Source organism: Homalodisca vitripennis, chromosome 2, assembly GCF_021130785.1.
Source record: "Homalodisca vitripennis isolate AUS2020 chromosome 2, UT_GWSS_2.1, whole genome shotgun sequence".
NCBI classification, from domain to species: Eukaryota; Metazoa; Arthropoda; class Insecta; order Hemiptera; family Cicadellidae; genus Homalodisca; species Homalodisca vitripennis.
In genome coordinates, this window is record NC_060208.1 from 36,433,831 (window position 1) to 36,455,389 (window position 21,559).

The 21,559-nt window shown below is 33.8% G+C and overlaps 1 protein-coding gene across 1 annotated transcript; it reads right to left on the reverse strand.

Annotated features, from left to right (window-relative positions):
• Window positions 1–215: 215 nt before the first annotated feature.
• On the reverse strand, window positions 216–13,691 carry LOC124353814 (opsin-3-like). Its single transcript, XM_046803826.1, has 8 exons — window positions 13,535–13,691; window positions 6,729–6,923; window positions 6,387–6,602; window positions 5,207–5,337; window positions 3,701–3,873; window positions 3,397–3,557; window positions 1,704–1,805; window positions 216–643 (listed from the first exon to the last, which is right to left on the reverse strand). Exons 1-8 carry the CDS (start codon window positions 13,582–13,584, stop codon window positions 532–534), a joined length of 1,140 nt encoding a protein of 379 aa, XP_046659782.1. The 5' UTR covers window positions 13,585–13,691; the 3' UTR covers window positions 216–531.
• Between the last annotated feature and the right edge of the window lie 7,868 nt (window positions 13,692–21,559).

Below are 21,559 nucleotides of genomic sequence, written 5' to 3' on the forward strand. Positions count from 1 at the left end.
ACAACTTCTCACTGATGCAATGTATAAAAAAGGTTTGCAGTGGGCTTAAGTGACTTATTTTAAGTAAATTAACGACATAAGCAGATGCTATTTAAGCAAGATAAGACATGTAATAAAAATAACTATTTTGTGCATTTTAGTGTAAATAATATAAATTCTTGAATTGCGTTTTTTCGCTCAAGACCCTTTGTGAAGGTTGGAGATTAAAATGCGAATTCACTTGCTTCAGGTAACTTTATTTTACAAATAAAATAATTTACAAAAACATGAAGGGCACTTGGTAAAGCAGAAGGTTTAACTTTACAGAAAACAAAGTGAATACAAGGTGAACCAAGCAAAATCCCTAATATAAGGAAGGTTGTATTTATACAAACTATAGTTAAATATAAGGCTCACAAGTAGGCATGTAGTGACAATGATGGTTAAAAAAAAGGAGCCATAATTGTTTTCACCAATGTCACTGAATACCGACTTTTAAGCAGTTCGGAGTCATGTCCATAGTCGTTCCAGTCCGTCACCAGAGTCCGAAAACTAAGCATTAGGGTTCTCGGAGGTTTGTGTTTTCTCAGTCGCCACAGAAACGGTGTCAGAGACAGGTTCATCCCCACCTCCCAAGAATGGGAACTTCTTGGCGAGTTCCGCCCTGTACATACAAACTCATAAAAAGCTACTGTATAGAAGAATATCAGCTTTTATTCTAATTAGTGGCCAGAATCAGAAACGTTTGAAGCATTAAGTTTGTGGTTTAATTTTGGATTATTTAAAATTTGTAGTTATTTGCAGTGGTCAATATTTGTATTTGTGATTGAAAGTTTCCTGCCAAATTATGAATCTTTAAAAAATAGTGAAATGTTTATATTTGTTATATTCTGGAAAGTGCCTGTTTTTTTAATGTTTACAGAGTCTGTTTTACCCTAGGATATTTTTGAAAACGCGAAGAAGAGTGTAGACACCAGTTCTCAAAACGTAGCATTTCAGTTTTTGTTTTAATGTCTGATTTAGAGTAAAAGTTGAGATTCAGTAGGAATTTAACTGAAAATTAAACTTGAATATTCAAGCAATTGCTGTGTTGTGGACTTGGTGCAGGTTGTAAACCTGCTCCGGCCATCAAATCTTAGTGACCCTTTCATATGTCTTAGTGTGTATCCTACACATACAGCTCAAGGCTAAGGGCAAACAAACAAGCAATGCTGGTATGATAAAGATTTATTTTTTATGTTTGAGAAAGGACATTCTTTCAAATTGTGTGTTTTATTTTAAAACATTTGTATTAGTTGCAATGTAGTAAATAATTCAGCAAGGTGTAAATCTGATTTTCTAAGTATACAGTTGTTGCTTTTTAATTTATGCTCCTTCACAAGAGCATAAGTTGAGTTAAGGAACTGAGTCATTATTTCAGACTTAATACTATAACATAGTTACCATTAACACTTGTATGTAAAGAGACAATTGATAGGTTCTTGGCTTACAATAACCAAAACATAGTTTTGAATAAAAGTTATGTTTAAATTTATATAATTCACCAATCAAATCAATTATGGACAGTAGAACATATTTTTTTAAGTGAAAATGAACGGTTTAGATAACACTGAATTTTAACTTACTAATTAAAGTTTCCTAAATCCTTACTAAGAATATTTCAAAATAGTTTGAAATATTTTTCTACCACCAAACGCTGTACATAAAAAATAATGACAAATTACCTGAATCTTGGGTGGTTGATAGCGTAGACCCAAGGGTCGATGCAGGATACGATCTTAGCTGCCACAGCCGGGATCATTCCCACCGTAGGAGTCAGAACTGACCTAAACAAAGCAGTGATCATAACAATTTATAGTAATGACAGGAGGACTCTGGTTAGATCTGATGATTCAGGAAAGAAGAGAGAAGAAATGAGGAGGAGCTGTACACCACAAAGAAAGAGAAGATGTGATTTAGGTTTGATGGCAACAACCAAAAGGAATAATAAAGACTTCAATGTTATTCTGGATGTCTGGAGAAGAGATAGACCATACTCTAGCTGTGTAGAAGAGCTGGTAGCAAAGCAGTCTAAGGCATCAGGCTTTGGGTCTGAGTTTGTGATAATGCAGGTTCAAATCCTGTTGGTGACCCATTTCACTTTTAATCAGAACCATCAACCTTGTTCTGTACCGACTCTCCTCCTTATCCTGTCTTATAAGATCCTTGCACAGATTAGTGAGTGGCCCATGAGAACAGACATTATAAGGTTTAAAAGGTGATCACCCTCTCCTGTTGTAAAAAATAATACCACTGATGCAGCATTCAACGAAATCCGGTAATTTAAAGGTAAATGGAAGAGGAACCAATATGTTAATAGAAGTTTGTTGTTGAAATAATTACCTACATTCTTGTTGCATGTGAACTGTATAAAGTGAAAGAAGAGGAGTTCGAGAAAAATAAATGAGAAATATGTGAAAAATAATTAGTGGCCTTTAAGACTTCTCAAGGAGGTTAAAGTGGAAAGGGAAAAAATTTACAGACTAGAAACAAACATAACAATATGAGAGTATAAAAGTTGTAGAAGGGTAATAATAATAATAATATGAAACAAACATAATCAATTGTAATTGGCATGTTGACTGTGGTGGATTTAAGTAAAATTTTTTACTATTTAGTCTATTAAATGATAAAACTGAATTAGAACAGTTTTGAACTAATCATACTGGTTAGAACTATATCTCTGGATGCATGTATTTATGTTTGTTATGGTCATGTTTATTTATTGTTGAGTTACAAAATCTTTTCTGGAGTAATGCATTCGAGGCACAATTGTTCATTATTAAAAATTCTCTGTAAGAACATTAGGGTGTTGTAATTTTAAAAACTTGTATAAATGTCATTACAGAAAAAATTGCATAGATTAAAATCTAAATTCTGTGAATGAAATATATCTTTACCAGGAAAAATAAAATAATGTTTTATTAGAGTTTTGAAATCAATAAAACTGGGCTGACCGAATTTGTTGCCATCATGATTTCAGCCCTTTAAGAAAATAGTAAACCTAAACACACTGTTACGCTCTTATATATGGTTGTAAAAGGTGGGAAATGTTTCATTGTTACACGTTTTGATAGATATGATCAGAAAAAATCTTGTACTTTTTAAACTTGTGTATATATATATATATATATATATATATATATATATATATATATATATATATGTGTGTGTGTGTGTGTGTAAAAATACATATTCAAAAAGAAAAACAAATGCTTTTGGATGCGTATTAACATACTGAAAATTAGAGATCTACTTCAATTTTATGGCCGAAAATGAGGGAGAAAAGTATATAATATTCAACATTGTTCTTATGAGGTTAAACACAGTTTTGTTTTACTACAGCCGGATCTTAAGTGGTAAGAGAAGATAAAGTACCTGTCTCCGTAAGTGCCGATGAGGGCTACCAAGGCATAGGGTGTCCACGAGCAAACAAACAGGAAGAAGATGGTGAGAGCGACTTTGGCGATTCGGATCTCAACACTCTTCTGAGCTGCGTCTTGGTTACTCACCAGGGATTTTACATTCATCTTCTTGGCCTGGAGACACACATCTTGTATATAAGAATAGTAATGTTGAGGTTTGACTAAAATTTGTAAACAATATCTCAGGGAACTACATAACAAAACACTGGATCGTGACAAAAGAAATAAAGAGAATTGGTTTCCTGTTCTTGGTTTACCTGTTCTTTGAGCATCTTCTCGTGTTGACGGACATGTCCTATCAGCTGGGAGTAGAAGAGGATGATGAGGAACATAGGGATGCAGTAGGAGTAGCAGAAGATTGCTCCCACAAATACACGTGTGCTCTCATCTTGTGTTAAGTAGTCGAAGGAGCATGTGGTCAAGTAACCCTCTGTAAAGATTTTAAAATCTTATAAAGGGAAAAAGATTTTTTTTTTAAGTACCTAATATATTTAGAAAAGTAGAATTTATGATTCTAAACTGTGTATTTCTTAGGATTTGGAAATTATATTCAGCTAACAGTCAATTAGCCTAGACATTTGAATTTTTGTTTGTTAGAAATAGGATAATCATTGGTGATAATAACGGGGTCAATAACAGCATATTCATAGAAGAAGTTAATTTTAAATAAGCAACTAATTGTAGAAAAAAGTGGCTATGAACCTAGTAAATGCAAAACAAAATTTTTAAAGTGTTGTGATCTGAGGTCTACACAAATTTAAGATTTACTTTAGCTCCCCTTATTAGTGGAAGAAACATTGATGACAATATTTCCATTCAATAGCAAATTGGTTGATTAAGTGTTTTTTTATCTGGTGGAATGTTAGAATACAAGTGATACAAAGGAGAAAAGCTGATTCAAAAGTTTGACTAATTACAAAAAACGAGTTCTGCTATGTTTATTTTGCCTTGTACCTAGTGACGAATTACTCAAAAAGAGAGGAAAAACATTGTTTATCCACTCTTTCTGCTCTTGAGTTATTTATAATAGATTCTCATACAGTAAAGAATGGTCTGATCAATGTAAAAAGTAGAATGAAGGAAGAACATGTTTACTCCCTTCCTCACCCTAGCCAATACACAAACTTCTGTTATAAGGGAAAATGAGGTTGGTTTTTCTTGGTATGCACAGCCATGAAAATCATTAGTGGTGAAATTACTCTTTTTCCAATTTATTCTTCATCAACATTCTAAATGTGAAGTGACATTCACACAGTCTACTGTAAATCTGAAGGGGGTTAACAAGTTTTGGATATTTCAATGAATCTCCTGATTTTAGAATTACTTATTCTAACAATTTGTTAAAGACCTGAAAGAGCCTTTTTTAAATCACATCGCTGTTAAAAAACTTCTTAAACTTTTGATAAAAAGGGCATAGAGACTTGAAACTTGGTATGCAAGTTCCTCTTGATCCAAGGGAGAATGCTAATGATTTTTTGTAAAAAACACGAAAGACAATCTATCTGTCTGCCCGTCTGTGCAATTACTCTTGGGAGAAAGGTCCTAGAGACTTGACACATAGTGTCTGGGATTATCTTGATCCAAGGAAGAAGTCTGTTGATTTTGCTATTAAAAGGTCAAAGGGCAGTTTGTCGCATGTTCAATAAGTCTCATTAATTCTGTCTGACCTTTCAATACTCTGTTGTATTGGCTTATTACTAATGAGAATTTTAATTTAATTAAGAGATAAAAAAAGCATAGTGAGTTAATGACTTGTGGTTTACCTGTGACGTATTTGCCCCAGGTCTGGTTGAGCGGCAAGAGGGAGAAGGGGAGGGTGTAGCCCCAAGCAAACAGCACCAGTAGCATGACCTGCTTGAAACTGAGCCGGCCATCTAGTGGAAATGCTATGGTCCTGCAACATTGTAAACAGTACAGTCTCAGCATAATTCTGGATTTGGTGAAACTGTACCCTACTCAGATGATTTACTAACCAAAGCTTTTTGTTTTGCAGTGTTTGTTAAAGAAGTTTTATTTTTTTAAATGATAAATTCAATGTTAGGAAGAGTTAAAGTTAGTATAGGGTTTGTTAATAAATATCTCATTGGCATGATTCCTGCTGCTTTTTTGATGCAGTCTTAGTAGAGTGTAGGTTTTTACTTAAATTTACTATACAAACATACTTACATGCAAATTGTATGAGCTTATTTATATACTATTTGTATTGCCAATAAATTAAAGTAAAAAAGTATATCTTGAAATTCAGTTCCTAACAGCTCTATTTCAAACCTCTTCAGCTGTCTCCAAAAGTAAAACCTCCAACATGTCGGGGCTTGGCCGAATATCTTTTCCGTTGCCTTCCAAAGCTAAGTTCGGCCCTGCCCTTAAGTTACGTTTTTTAGCGATCTGTATATATTTTATTTAAATACATTAAGTTAATCCTCATATACTGTATATGCTCAGTAAATGAGCATATACAATATATTTTCAATGAGTTATTAAAAATTGGCACTTTTATATAATGATTCTTATGGAATGTGCCCATAAGAGTATCCATTAACTCTAAATACGGTAACTTGTGAACGAAATGCATGTATATATTGCACTAATATTTCACCAGACTAACGGTTAAATGTGAGAATATTGTGGTTGTGGTACCATTGTGGAAGCATCCTCTTAACAAAAATATTAAAATTGGTTTAACTAATAGTAATATGCTCCTGCATTCGTTTCTTTAGATACCGTAGTTGATACGTCAGTTAAAAATAAAGATTTAATATCTTATAACTTCATTCTAAAGAATTATTTTGTTTCATAGAAATGAATATAAAAGTGTAATATACCTGCAAATAAAAATTGCTTGAATCCTAGCAAAAATATTTATAGACTCCCAGAACTGTTTGGTTTTCAGACCAAACCCTGAAAACTATTTACTGACTCATAATTTCCATGAGCAATACAAACCTGTATCTGTCATAGGCAATGATGGCATTGTTGATGGCAGATCCGATTCCTGCGATGGATCCAAAGAGTCCATACAGGTCACAGCCAAACTGCCAACCTATGGGGCGCTGGTAGAAGGAGTTGGCCACGAGCATGGGCATGTCCAACATCATCGTCAAGTCGAAGACAGCAAGATTCACAACAAAAACGTTTGAGGGCGTCCGTAGGCTTTTAGATCTGGAGATGAAAAGTTCTCATGTCATTTCATAATATCCAAAATCTTAGCAAAATAATGTCTTTGGAAACATTATAATCCAATCTGGGAAAATGTAAAATGCTCCAGAAAAATTGGAAATAGCTTACGTGAAGAAGAGATAGATGACGATGAAGTTTCCAAGGAGGGACATTATCATTAACATGGCGTAGATGGCAGCCATCATGAAATGGGAACCCATGTCGACTGCAGGAAACTGTTTCCAGTGAGGGTGTACCAGACTCGCGAATTCTGGAGGGATGTTCCAGCCCAGCATGTGGTCCTCTGCATCCATCATGCTGCTCCTGCATTGACATAGATACAAAAGTCGATTTAGCCAAAAAGTTATATGACAAGAAAGACTTTTATTGTAGTTGGGTGCATATATATATATATATATATATATATATATATATATATATATATATATATATATATATATATCATATAATGGAAGTTTCGGTTGTATCGTGACAAAAGATAGTTTTGCAAATCTATTCTAGCTGTAATCAAAATGTTTCATGTGGGGTGGCAAATCAACCAAGCAGTTAATGAATAATGCTAGATTTAATTGTATATCTGGAGATTTCTATGATATTTCTAAACATGTTTATAAAAAATAGTATTGTAAACAAACAATTTTATATAAGAGTCTGAATTACAACAACCCTGCTTCAAATTGTACTTATACAACAATATTTTGCATTCAAATTGTATTTATACAACAATATTTTGCACTCAAATTGTAGAAAAGCTATATTTTTTAAAGAAAAAAAAGCTATTTTTCCCAAAGTAGTAATATCGGCTCTATAATGAACGAGGCTTGTTCAGAAAAGATCGTAAAAAACAAGTAAAACAATTTTTTCAACACAATTTTATTTCTACATGAAAGCCCAAACCTTAAACTATTTTTCAATATAGTTTCCACCGATGTTCAAACACTTGTCGAAGCGGGTGATCAATTTGTCTATACCCTCTTCGTACAAGGTTCCCGCTAACGGATGTAGCCACGACTCCAAGGCAGTTTTCACTTCATCGTCGGTTTCAAAGCGTTGGCCGCCTAGCTCGCGTTTCATGTGCAGAAACCAGTGGTAGTCAGACGGTGCCATGTCCGAGCTGTAGGGGCGGATGATCAAACTGCTCCCAACGAAATTGTCGAACCAATGTTTGAGTGTCACCAGTGGAGCAACACAATTCCGTTACTGAGCATTCCTCTCCGTTTGTTTTGAACTGCCCGCCTTAGTTTTCTTAAGGTTTCGCAATACCTTCCGCATTAATGGTTTCACCTCATAGGAGAAAATCAATCAGCAAAACACCTTTCCGATCCCAAAGGACAGTACACATAATTTTTGTGCAGACATTGTCGTCTTTAGTTTTTGTTTCTTGAGGGATTGCGTGTGTCGCCACTCCATTGACTGCTGTTTGGATTCCATTGTGACATGATGGACCCAATTTTCATCACCTGTCACAATTTTGTTTAAAAATCCTCACCATCATCACTGTACCGTGTGAGAAAAATCAAAGCATTTCCGAATCTCTTGGTTTTGTGCACCTCAGTGAACATTTTTGGAACCCACCGAGAATACAGCTTGTGATAACCTAAGCAGTCCGTAACAATTTCGTACAAAAAAGTGCTTGAAATTTGTTGGAAATCGTCAGATAGCGTTGTCATAGTGAAACGTCTATTCTTTTGGAATTTTCCGTTAACTGCCCTTACCAGATCATTGGTGACGAGAGATGGCCGACCGCTCCGATTCTCATCATGCACATTTGTTCGTACGCTTTTGAACATTCTAACCCACATTCTCACCATTCCTTCACTCATCACGTCTTATCCGTAAATATCTCAAAGTTGACGATAAATTCCAGCCGGTTTCACATTCCTTACGTTCAAAAATCTTATTACAGAACGAATCTCACAATCGGCGGAATCACTATCTGTCTTAATTGTTTTAAACGTTCAGAGAAAACTGAAAACACAACGTAGAACAACTAAAATGACGTGAGTGAACAGCCAGTGAACAAGGACGACTAGTGCGCATGCGCGGAACACCTATTGCAGCGCTACGACGACAGTAGAATGAAACGGTACTTACTTTCTGAACACGCCTCGTAACTATGGCCATGGCTTGTAGAAGTCAACAATTTAGATTTCCTTATTTCAACCCTAAGGATCCACACATAAAATGTAAATAATAATCAAACCATTGGACTACTTCACTATCACAGGTGACCTTGTAGAGTAACGTTTGCCAAATAAAATGTAAGGTACATTTACTTCACTCAATTTTCTCGCTGGCTTGCGTTGGTTTAAAAGTGGGGATAATTTATATTTGTATATTAAAGAATTTGTTTACACATCACGGATTTGTATGTAAATTCTGCTGCAACTACCTTTATTTATTACAGAATTGCTAGGAACTTTGTTTTCATTTTCACCGACCATAGTTCTCAGAATCCAATACCAGCAAAATCCAAAAAAGTAATATGTTCCTTTGTATGTATGTATGATATTATGTAATATAATGTGAGCTTGTGAATACAATGACTAGTTTTAAATAAATTCATACTAAACATAGTACAGATTTACTATGACACTTGGCTTGAATGACTTCTTTAGCCGGTCTTAACCAATAAAAACTTTCAAAATGGCTTCCATTTGCATTTGTGCAAAACTTGTATTCCAACTATTTCTCAACATACATTTTTCCATATCGAAAGGTTTCCAGATGGTGTCCGTTCAAGTTTCAAAAGGAAATTTTTGTTTTTACTGGTTTTTGATATTATGCATGGTGTAACAGAACTCTCTACACAAACTTAGGATATTGTTCCTTGGGTGGAATGAAGCAAAAAACAAATGCAACCAATTTCTTTCTGTTAGACGTATCTGTCTACATTGTTTTATTTTTTAGGAACTAATAAACCAACTCCAACCAAACTTAAGTAAACTCTTTATGTTGACAGGATCTATCAATAAAAAATGTTTGGCCCAACCAGCAAATTAAATTTCAAAAGGACTGTTATTTGAAATAATTAAACTAAATTATCTTAAACAGTACTAATTTCGTACAAAGTGACAAATAGGAACTATTGCAGAAAATGTATTAACAAATTTAATGACGGTTAAAATGTTGAAATCAGATAAGAAATAACTGACTTATTGTAATTTTAGTCCAATCATGGATGTGCAATCCCAAATTTCTGCACAAGAAACAGTACAGTAATGAAGCAGTGCAAATACTCGTAAATTAACACATTAAAAATAATTTAATATATGTTATTTTTTTCGTTTTCAAACTGTTACCTCATTGTAAAAAACTTTTAAAAGTGTGCCACCATTTTGAAATTAAATTTGCAAACTCAACAAAGTATTTTATTTTAGATGCTGTAAACATATATAGTTTGCTAAATTTTGTTGATTAGTTAAACAAATGATTATTTGCAAAAAAGAACGCAGACATACAGTAAACGGAAAGAAATTACGTAAACGTAGAAAATTAGCGAATTTACTTTTTCTTTTTAAATTGCTGAGAGGTGAAGTAATGGATTCATTTTGTTTGTCAAAAATTAATTTTTACACTCCATCATTTTATAATAGATCCCAAAATTTGTTTCACATTAATTTTTCTCGTACAATGGCACATTTTTCATCACCTTTGAATACAATGATGAGATTACATAATTCTTTGCCTGGGGAGGTTGATATATTTTTACATAATATTAATCAATACAAAAGACTTTGTCAGAGGGATATAAACTGAGCTAGACTATCTAATACCTTACATATACACATTTAACAAATATACTACACTACCAATATTTTTATTAAGATGTTTGTTTATACTTTTAATCACACACACACACACACACACACACACGCGCGCGCGCGCGCACATGTTCTTTTTGTTATGGCTTATCTTGACTTTGTTAATATTTATGATTATTTATTATTGTTGTTATTTTGTTTATAATTTTATTATAGTTACGTTGTTATTATCTATCTAAGTTTTTTACAACAGTATTTGTCCCCACATTATTCTGATATCTTGTAAGTTTTGAAAATATTTACCATACAAATTTAGAGAAATATACAATAACATATCGGAAGTACAAGTATATACATACGCGTAGCAATATAGGTTGCAACTTCGAATCACTAAAAGTGAATACGTTTACAAACATAATTTCTAACTGACTGCAACAAAACAAAATCTAGGGTTTTAGAAACTTCTTTATATGCTATAAGTATTTATACCTTATAAGGTTTCAAGATGAAATTTCTAAACTTTTGAAAGTTTAATAAAATTATTAATATCCCAATCACTACAGTATTTATAAACGTTGTGCAAATTACATTCCATAACAAATAATGCATCTACACATAGCGTAGGTATGGTGGGAAGGGTTCTATGTGAATGTTCAGTTTAGCTCCAGTTCACCTTCATCAAAGTACAGTCTCTGTTATCTGACACTACCACAAACTTGACTCCTGGAATCCTGGACGAAGAAGCTCAAAATGAAGTCTTTACATTGTTTCGACATCAGAGACACCTACACTACAAAATATAGCGTAATCTAGGTGAAGAGGTATTCTCATTGTCTCATCAATTGTGCACCTGATGAGATAATGAGAATACCTCTTCACTTAGATTATGCTATATTTTGTAGTCTATGTATTTCTGATGTCAAAACGATGTAAAGAGTTCTTTGTTTGAAGTTTGTTTATGACGATGGAAGGATTGTGAAGGAAATAAGATGTTCCAGACATTTGACTTTGTTCAGTGGTATAAAAAATCAGTAACACTACGTTTCGAGATCTGCAATTCGATGACTTACCCAGGCGAATGACTAATCTAACACATAATTGCAATATATTCTAAAATAAACTAATCTTATCAGAGCGTTGTGATACACACAGGTCACCACACACAACCATGTTGTGTGTCAACTCCACTAACTCTAAAATATGCACTTAATATAAACCAAACACAACACTAATTAATAAAACTGAACTACAGAATATAGATCACAATAGGTTTGCCCTCGCCGACCAACCACCTGGACCCGACCAATGGGCCATTGTTTTATTATTGGTTCATTTTAGATTAACCTCTTAAAACCATATTGTGACTCTGCAATGGTTTACTACAAATCTCTAATCTGTTTCATATTTCAGGTTTCTTTTTAAGTTCATTTTTCAAAATTGTCGGCCTAATTTTGACTGATTGATTGGTCTGCTAATTTAATGAAGCTTTGGTGAATTCCTATTTAAATAAATTATGTTCCCAATGTATTATGTTGGCTTCATCCCAATTCATACAGTGATCTCCCCGACCAACAATGTGCAAGTTTATCAACAACGATGATCTTTGCATATCATTTTAATGCCATTCATCTGAATAAAAAGGTAACTGTTAACAACAACCCCTCTCTATCATTTTAAGTTGCCACTTCTTAAAGAATGTTGATCATATATTATAGCATTTTACATCGAATAGTTAATCAATGTGGAAATACTATTTGAATTGATTTTAAAAGTCTAGAATTTAAACACGCAAATGCATTTTAGTTTTTTAGAAAAAATCTCTAAAACTTGTACTCTATAGTTTAAACTATATAAAAGTATAAACCTAACAAGATAAACTCAATTTTAAATTTAACATTTGAGATTGTGGTAGAAGTTAAGTCCTTTTATTATAGTTGGTTATTAGAGGTGTAATGATTATCATAGCATTGTTTACACATTTATTTATTACAATAATGACAATCAACTTTTTTGTTTATCATTATTATCAAAGAATTTTACAAACAATTTTATCGGCATAGAACTTGGTAATTTTTAATTGCAAAAAATTGACAACTTTTTTATCAGCATGTAATTGGCCACTTTGTATTTTTATTTGTTCCAAACAGATTTGACAATATTGTCTTTTCATTGATTCTAAATAGATTTGCAAAATTCGGAATATATTTTTTATTAATTTCAAACATATTTGATAACTATCTTTATATACCTTGTATTGATTCAAAACAGAGTTGACGATATTCTCAGTAGATTTTACATAGATTCCAAACAGAATTAACAACATTCTTAGTAGACCTTTCATTGATTCCAAATTTGATATTCTTAATATATTTGTCCTGGATTCCAACGAGATTTGACATTTTCATTAGATATTACATTAATTCAAAACAGATTTGACAATATTCTGAATATATTTTTATTGATTCCGAACAGATTTAAAAAACGGAGTAGGTGAATTAAAATATAAGGAATATAAAAATTTAAATGAATCAGAAAAAAATAAGAAATGTGGAATTCTGAATTTATAAAAATGAAACATAAATATGAGTTAACAATTATACCAGAATTAGACGATTTTTAAGTTAGTTTTCAAATAGATTTTTACATTTTTTGGATGATGAAAAAACTAAATAAATTAATAAAATATACAATTTGAGTTTTATTATTGTTCGAAAAATAACAATTTGAGATAAATAATGTGTTAAGAATAAATTTATAGACTACCGATTTTTCGTTAGATTTTACAGCTTTTACATTTAACAGATTTTCAATGAATTTTTTATTTTGATTTTTTACATAGATGTATTGTGTTTGGACATAATTTGCCACAGATTTTCTGTATTCTCCAGGACAACGCAATTTTATGTGCAAGTCCCTAAAAGTGGCCTAAGAACCTCATATTTATATCTTTTTTTACAATGTAAATTATCGATTAGAAGTTGATGAAAGGAACAGAATGTGTCAAAATTAATTTGTTTGATGAAATTATCACTTCCCTTGATTTGGAAGATGAGGATTACAATTTATTTGAAAATCTTTAGTTGCTTGCCACCACAACTAGTTTTACGATTTAAAAGCTACTGAGTTAAAAGTAAGGTTGAATTGAGTTACCCTCGGTAGGCGAGAGGCCTGGAAACGAAGAGGTCGCTAGAGTTGAGCATGTCGGAAGGAATCTGCGGCGGGTCGGCAGCTCCACGGACGCTTTGAGGTGCAAACTCGGCCGCGGGACCGACTTCTCAACCTACCCTCCGCGCGAACCGACCGCCCTTATATCGAGGCTTTATATCGCGTGCACTCTAAGCCGTTTGATATCAACACGCCATCTCAATCCAATAGGTGTTGTCATCAGCAGGGGCTTCTCCGACCTTACCTCGACCCGGAATCTCACGCCGCGCCGATTCCGTTGGGGCAGAGACGAAATCTAATTTGTAGCCGTGTGTACATTGTGCAACAACCGCTGTTTGGGGAGTGACGCCTTTGGATGGTGTCACGGAAGGGAGCACTTTTATGACTTTAAGTGTGACAGGTGCCTCAACTGGTTTAAGGTTATCAAGGGTTATTTCCAAAGAACTACGGATAAATAGTAATGATTACGAAATTTCTTCACCGTTGCAAGCTCTAAAATGATTGAAAAACAACTACGTTTAGTGCGCAAAAAAATATTGACCACTCCTGTCGAATACCGATCTTTTGTTAACAAATGTTTTTCTAGATTTTCTTTGACGTAATTGTTTTTCTTTCAAAAAATGTTCAACATAATTTTAGTGTGTTTAAATTTATTGCGCAAGTATAGTTGTCAATATCATTTTTTTCATCTGAAAAGTTACTTTTGTCAACAACTTGTTTGTACTATTCTGATCGGAAATTATCTTTTCAAAATACTACTTCATATTTATTGTACGTTCACACATTATACTGATTTTTATACATACAACTCACAGTATGAAACTACGCTCTTTTGTCCTTTCCGTAATTACCACAAGCCATATTACTCAAACGGTGTCTCTTAGTCGGCAAAGTTTCGCTCCCATTCTTGGAAATATGCTCATTAAATGATCCTGGAAAGATGGTTTTGTCTTTTTACTGCAATCTAAATTTTTGCTATTAGACCTGTTGCCTTTTGCTACATTTTGGTTATATAACAGCTTTACACCAACTCTGTCTCGTTGGCCACACGGCAGGATAGCACCCTATGAAATAAGCCCCCTCTCCAGTACTAAAATGTTACGTTAGGGTGTGCTTATTCAATACATAATGACGCATGGACGCATAAGGCGTAGAAGTTCCGGCTAAAAGTGAGGGGGTGCTTATGGACATGTGGCTAGACGTTTTGAAGCATGGGTTGCCATGGTAGCACTATGAACATGGCCATGTGGCGTATAGGATGCTATATCCAAAGAGGTGCTAAAAGCAAAACGTTCATGCTATTCAGCATTAATATTTAATCAGTTTACTGTGTGTTTTACATAAATAATTATATCATTATTGGAAATGTATAATCTTTCCAATTAAATAATACTACACACCACAATGATAGGGTACTAACTCTAATATTTAGAACAGTGTGTATTAAATTACATATATCCACTGGAATAAAGCGCCTTCCTCGCATGGTTATTTTCTTTCCAGCGTATTTTACAAACCATTATCTGTGATATATACTATAAATATACAAACTATTTTTGTTATATAAATTATTAGAAACAATCGAATTAAGCGTTTATATAAATTTAAATATTCATTATTATTCAACGTTGGCATTTATAAACTATCAAAGCAGACATAGGCCTACACACTAATGACTTAAAAAACTACATGATTTAAAACCACATAAGATACTGCAATACAAATTTTTAGAATTCGTATAAATTTCTAATTATCTATAAAGTTCCACTTACAATATAGTCTGTATTGGTATTAGTACCCACGCTTTAATACTCTCAGACCCACGTGAAGAAAAGTGGTAATGATATATACATTTACTGTAAAGTAACATGAAAAAAAAAGCGAAAACACACACACACACACAACACATCATCATTACATCATTACACTTTTCACACAGTGAATCCAGTATTGTTGGCTACGAATTTTCAGCAATGGTGACTTGATTGTTAAGAGTACCACAATTTCTCCAAAAAATACTCTTCGTTGATAATTAAGATGGTTGGGAATCTACCAAAATCTAGGTTAGATTTTCCTCCTGCACCTTTGTCAGAAGCTAAGAATTTTCGATCTTTTTTGTCAGAATTGGTTGTGCGCGAATATAGGTATGTTTAAAATAACTAATATTGTCCTATTAGCATCTTTGGAACAATTAAAAGACGTACACCAAGGTGACCGCGGTATTATCAAATTATTATTCCGATGATAGTTTAACTATGGCAAAGCTACAGGTGCTCAATACTAATGAGCCATACCTAGAAACAAGTATAATCTGTAAAGGATTGTCTTTGACACTCCTGCGGCGAGTCTTAAGTTTTTTTTTAGTGGTTCGGAACAACATGATTCTTGGTTCATGGACCAAGATCACAATAGGGAACCACAATGTTTAATTTTATCTGTCTTATAGATAAAATGTTAGGTTTGGATAGCTACTTGGAAACTCAAAACCTCTAAGTTCTTGATAAACTTTGACCTTTTACTTCTCGTTGATTTGTATTGGAAATACAAGTAGGGTTCTTCGATATAGTTATACATTCAGCTGGGAATTAGACAATCACTATGACGTTTTAGTTTTGGGAGGACTTTGTCAATAAAAGAAATATCTGGACTTTCGTTCATAAAGAAATAGTTTTTTGGGCCTGCAGTGTTCCGGACGTGTGCACAGCTCTTGCGTAAGGTGAGAGAAATCTTTCTAAATTAAAGTTGTTAAAGAATCAAGGGCGCCACCCGAAAATTTTGCATGGGGAGGCAATAACTCACAAGGGGGGTATAGGGCTTAAAAAGGTTAGCTTAAAACATTTTCCGTGTTGAAGGCAATATTTGCTTACATTATCTTACAGGTCAAAATAAACACCCGCTGTTATAAATATCAATTGTATTAATATAGTTTGTGTCTATCAAAAACTTCTTTGAATTACCCTCTTTTCCATGGGACCCCCCTTTCCCTATGTGGCTGCTCCCATGTAAACAATTTTCTTTCTTCGTACCACCATGCCCTAAGAAAGGCTTATTGAGCTGTCTACTTAATGTAAGAAAAACAATGTGGCAAAAATCAATAATGTGAAAAACTCATAAAAGTTTTCCCTTCCCAAAGTCAGCTTACAAGTTTGAATGAAGAAAGCCATAATACTTATTGAATAAAATGTTGTTTTTCAACAAAGATATTATGACACTTGAATTACTTGAAGTTTGCTAATATATTAAGTAACGCTTAATATTTAGATATATTTTAGAATAAAAATATCAGTCTTATAGTGTTGGGCTTAGTGTTTTATAAATTAAGCACGGTTAAAAAAAATCGCTATATGTCGTTGTTTGGAAACTAAGAATTAGATTTATTTTTTGCGTAGTAATATAATTCATTAATACTGTTAAAAATTAAACCAATTAAAACTGCATTAATAATTTTCTTTAATTCCAATTATTTTAAAATTTAAATTTAAAATTAAAGTATTAACAACGTCATAATATTTGTTTTTCAACAAATATTTCACCGGATGGATATCAATTTCTAAATATTTGTCAGTTTTTTTATCGGCGGTACATAATTTAATCGTTTAAAACTCTTCAGGCAAAAACGGAGACGTTTCAGAGAGTTTTCACTTCGTTCCGACTGTGTTTCACACATAAAATTTTTCAAGTTTGGAGAGGAATAGAGTGAGTTACCGACCTGGACGCAATGAAACTTTTTAACGTTTTGACACTAGTACTTAATTCGTACGTTTTTTATACTACATTGACGTGATTAAACTTTATAACAAGGTAGGAGTACGCCACACCACGTCTCGCATAACAGACTTCGCTGAGGTTCAATAAAAATGTTAAGTCTATAGCTCATTTCATTATTGACAGATAGAACGACAGATACTAACACGAAAAAGAAATCTTTTTTTCGTAAAACAAAAGAGGAATTGCGTGAGGCCACAGAGTGGTAGGCTTCAACGACACCCAGCCAAATCCCACGGTTGAACAATGAACATGCACCATCATATAGATCTCAATCTTGACTATGTAGGGATAAAGTTTCATGCAACATTTCAAGTCTGCAGATGACATATTTCTCGAGATATCTTGCTTACACGATACATTCACGTATTTTATTATTAAATTGCGTTTCATATCAGTGTTTAAATAATAAAAGTCGTATACTAAATATTGGGATAATTAGGCTACATCTCTTAATATGTCACATGTTAAAATCTCTTATAGCCTACCAAATTTGTTTAAAATGGTTTATTCTGCTATTTTCTCGTTGCCATCATGATTACCCAAAAGACCAATGTAAAAATATTCGCTTACGCTCAGCTAAATTGCATGACGTGACATGTACCAACATCGAACTCACTGTTCCTCATATAGAAATGAAGCTGGATGCACAATTCAAATCTATAGGTCAGTTTGTTTTTTATATATCGTGTGGACAGACATAGAGGAATGAAATTTGTCTAGTCCTCAAGCCATAAGCTTCGCTAACTCTCAGCCAAAAAAGTTGTAGCCTTAGTAAGAACCATAACTAAACCACTAAAATTACACAATCTTGGCACTGACGTTATCTACCCCTACACTAGGTTAGAAAAGTCATTGGCTCATGCAACCTTACCCGGAATATAGTCATAGATAAGATGACATTACGAGTATTTTATATTGGGGGCTTGAAAATAAGTTTTCCAGAGGCCCAAAATTTGAGATACGGCACTGGTAATAGAGTCTCCTCATGCGTTAGTAATTATTTATATTGATTTATATTTCTCAATTTTGATCTCATTGATTTTATTTTGAGTGAAATATATAACTTAGGCCTAATCCATTCAGCGTCTCTTATTAATAATTTTTCTGGAGTTATAATATTGTAGCCTACCATTCCTTAAACAATTCACGTAGTACTTTACTAGAGCAGTCCGCACCACAACAGTCCAATGACATTTGAGGCGTTGTTGCCATACGCTGCTAACCATCAACTGTTCCCTGATGCTGATACGGATCATTAATACTTCATCTCGTAAAACTGACAACAGTGTTGGGTGCAGGATGTAGAGGGGGAATTGAAACACTAAAGCCACCAATGGGCTATTTTGATACGGGGTGCTCTATTTGCTAGCTAACGTGAAGCTGGCCTTGCGTATCTTGAGAAACTAATAATAAATACGGAACACGGAACTAACACTATTGGAATTTCAACAAAAACGAAAAACAAGCTTTTTCCACACTGCTTAAATAACAGCTGTTTTTTTTATATAATTAAGTTACTCAAGTACACAATTCAAGTATTTTTTTACCAGTCTCTTTTTTTATTTTAAACGTCGATCCTGCAATTTTATGGCATTTTAGAAGACTGGGCGTTTCTAGTACTTGTAAATTATATACTAGACATGGTATAATCTTAATGATCATTATAGGGCTTTCAAAACCTTGGTGTTCCAGAGGTGGTGTAGTATCCACTATATAGGAAACAGATGGTCGTAACATTCGAAATGCCTTGTGAACCGAAACAGAAATATTCGAATCGTGTTGCTGATCAGCCAAAAACAGACAGCAGGCCTATTACTGTGTGAGGCGGAGATGTGGCTCACGGGCCTCCTGTAATATCACAAATAATCACTGTCAACATTATTTTAAACAAAAATAAAAGACGCCGAACGCATTATTGCGTTTTGATGAACTCCCGTGCTTGATAGCTGTAGCAAAAATTATATTATTTATAAAAACTAAAACGAATAAATTTGTATGCAGGCTTCAAATACGAGTACACAGTTTTGATGTGAATTGTCGATGTTCTATTTTACAGACGCTGATAGTTAATGCACAGTTTTCAACGTCCATTAATATTTAAAATTAATAGTGTGAAATCTATCATTTTGTTATGAGGTACGTTAGGTTGAACTTTCATTGGATTACCATCCCAATTTACTCCAAAACAGCTAGATTTTATATCTGATTGGACTACGGTACTCAATTTCAGTTTTATCCCAACTTACTCCGGTCTTCTTCCAGCAAATGAATATAATGAATCTAACATCATATATATATATATATATATATATATATATATTGTATTACAACAATGGTCTAAAATTTAGGAAATTATACATTACAATACATCTAATACTTATGCATACATACTAATACATTATTTACTACATTTACTACAACAGTAGTCTAGAGGCCTAGAGCCAATTTTCAACGTATAAGCACTCAATCTGGGATTTTCCTGACATCTATAGAGACATTTGTCCTACGCAAGAAATCGGTCGTCATCCACCCTTATTGTTATCGTGATAGTTAATATGATGGTATCAAAAGAGTTAAAAATATTAAACGATAATTTTTCCTCAGATTATATTTGTCCTACCTTTATATACAGGGCTTAAAACCGTCAGACACATAAATAATAGTTATATCAAAGTCAGAAAAACTAGATAAGAGCCTAAAAGGGTTTGTATAGGATTAGCCCACGCTGATTTAATATTTATTTGCGTTACTAACGTTGGCTTTAGTTTCGTAACTACAGAGGGATTAGGGCGATAGGATCCTCCCCAAGACCCTAAAAATAAATGAAATATTCGTATAACATCTCCCCACAAAGCCAAGTCCCGGTTACACCATTGGTATATTTTAAGTGTTAAGCTAAAAAAATATTATTCCATAAAAAATATCATTTCATATTTTTGTAACCCTTTTGACGATAATTATTTTTTTGGAGGAAATTTATCTTCCAATTTCAATAAAAAACCAGCTTGTGCGCTTGTGGGATGTTAATTGGTTCTCGTCGGCACTATACTACAAAAGCATTCGTACAATGCAAATATCTATAAAATTTGAATTTCGCAGACTATTTCTTGTACTATTCCAATTCAAAGTAAATATAGCCGTAGAAGTACTCATCTTTGTATGTATGCTCCAAAACCTCTGTGTACCATATGCGGGTGAATTTACCAATTTTCAACACGTGGGATGGCTGGATGGAGTACCTGACCGTACGTAGCTTAGGTGGTCCCCGTAAAAATATTCGGCCGGGCGAAACGGTCCCTTTGAATAGATGTGGCGCATGCCCGGCTCGGGCCTTCTGAGGTCCGAGCCCCGGTTAAATTGTCCAAAACCTCGGTATTGGTACTGGCTTTCTGACCCCCACATCCCTCGCTGCTCTGATAGTCATGTGGTCTAACTAGAAAAATGTGTATATCCTGCTTTGAATAGAATACTCCTAGTAGTGATTGCCGTGAACAGCCAAGACATAGGCGAACCGAGAATCAAAATTCAAGGAAGGGGGGGTAGCCATGGTCTTTTAGGTTGCAACATTTTACATTAGATAACCAAATTGTAAGATTAATATAATTAAAATACCATTTCAGTATGGTAACACCGATTCACTGTTGCCCTACCTAATTTTGTTTCATATTACGACTTTACATATATTCCTTTGCTTATAAGTGGGAGCTGCCCCCCTTACCGTACTCTTGGTGGGTACGTCTGTGAGCCAAGACGTGAGATCCAAACTAATTAAGGCTGTGGTTTCCTAGACGCGTAATAGATGCGCTGCGTATGTGTATCTAAGACGCAGCACACTTGTCTTATGGGGTTTTGTATAAGCGGTTTCCTAGGCAACGTATCAAATGCGCGCGTATCAAATGCGCGCGTATCAAATGCGCGCGCATCAATAACTGCGTATTTGGCTTACTGCTTTCAGAGCAGTCAACTCTGAGATACGCTGCGCAACAGACATGTCTTTTGCCATATCAAATTTAGAATTGGAGGGAAATGTCGCCGAGAAGGTAAAATTTCAAACAATGACGACGAAGAGTTGATTGAATTGGTCTCTTCTAACGAAATATTATGGAAGTTTAGTCATCCTGACTATAAAAGTAATATAAAGAAGGACGTCATATGGAAGAAAATAGGAGTTTCGCTGAATAAATCAGGTAACTTGTTCATATAATTATATTTTTTACATTGTAAATTAACATGTTTGCTACT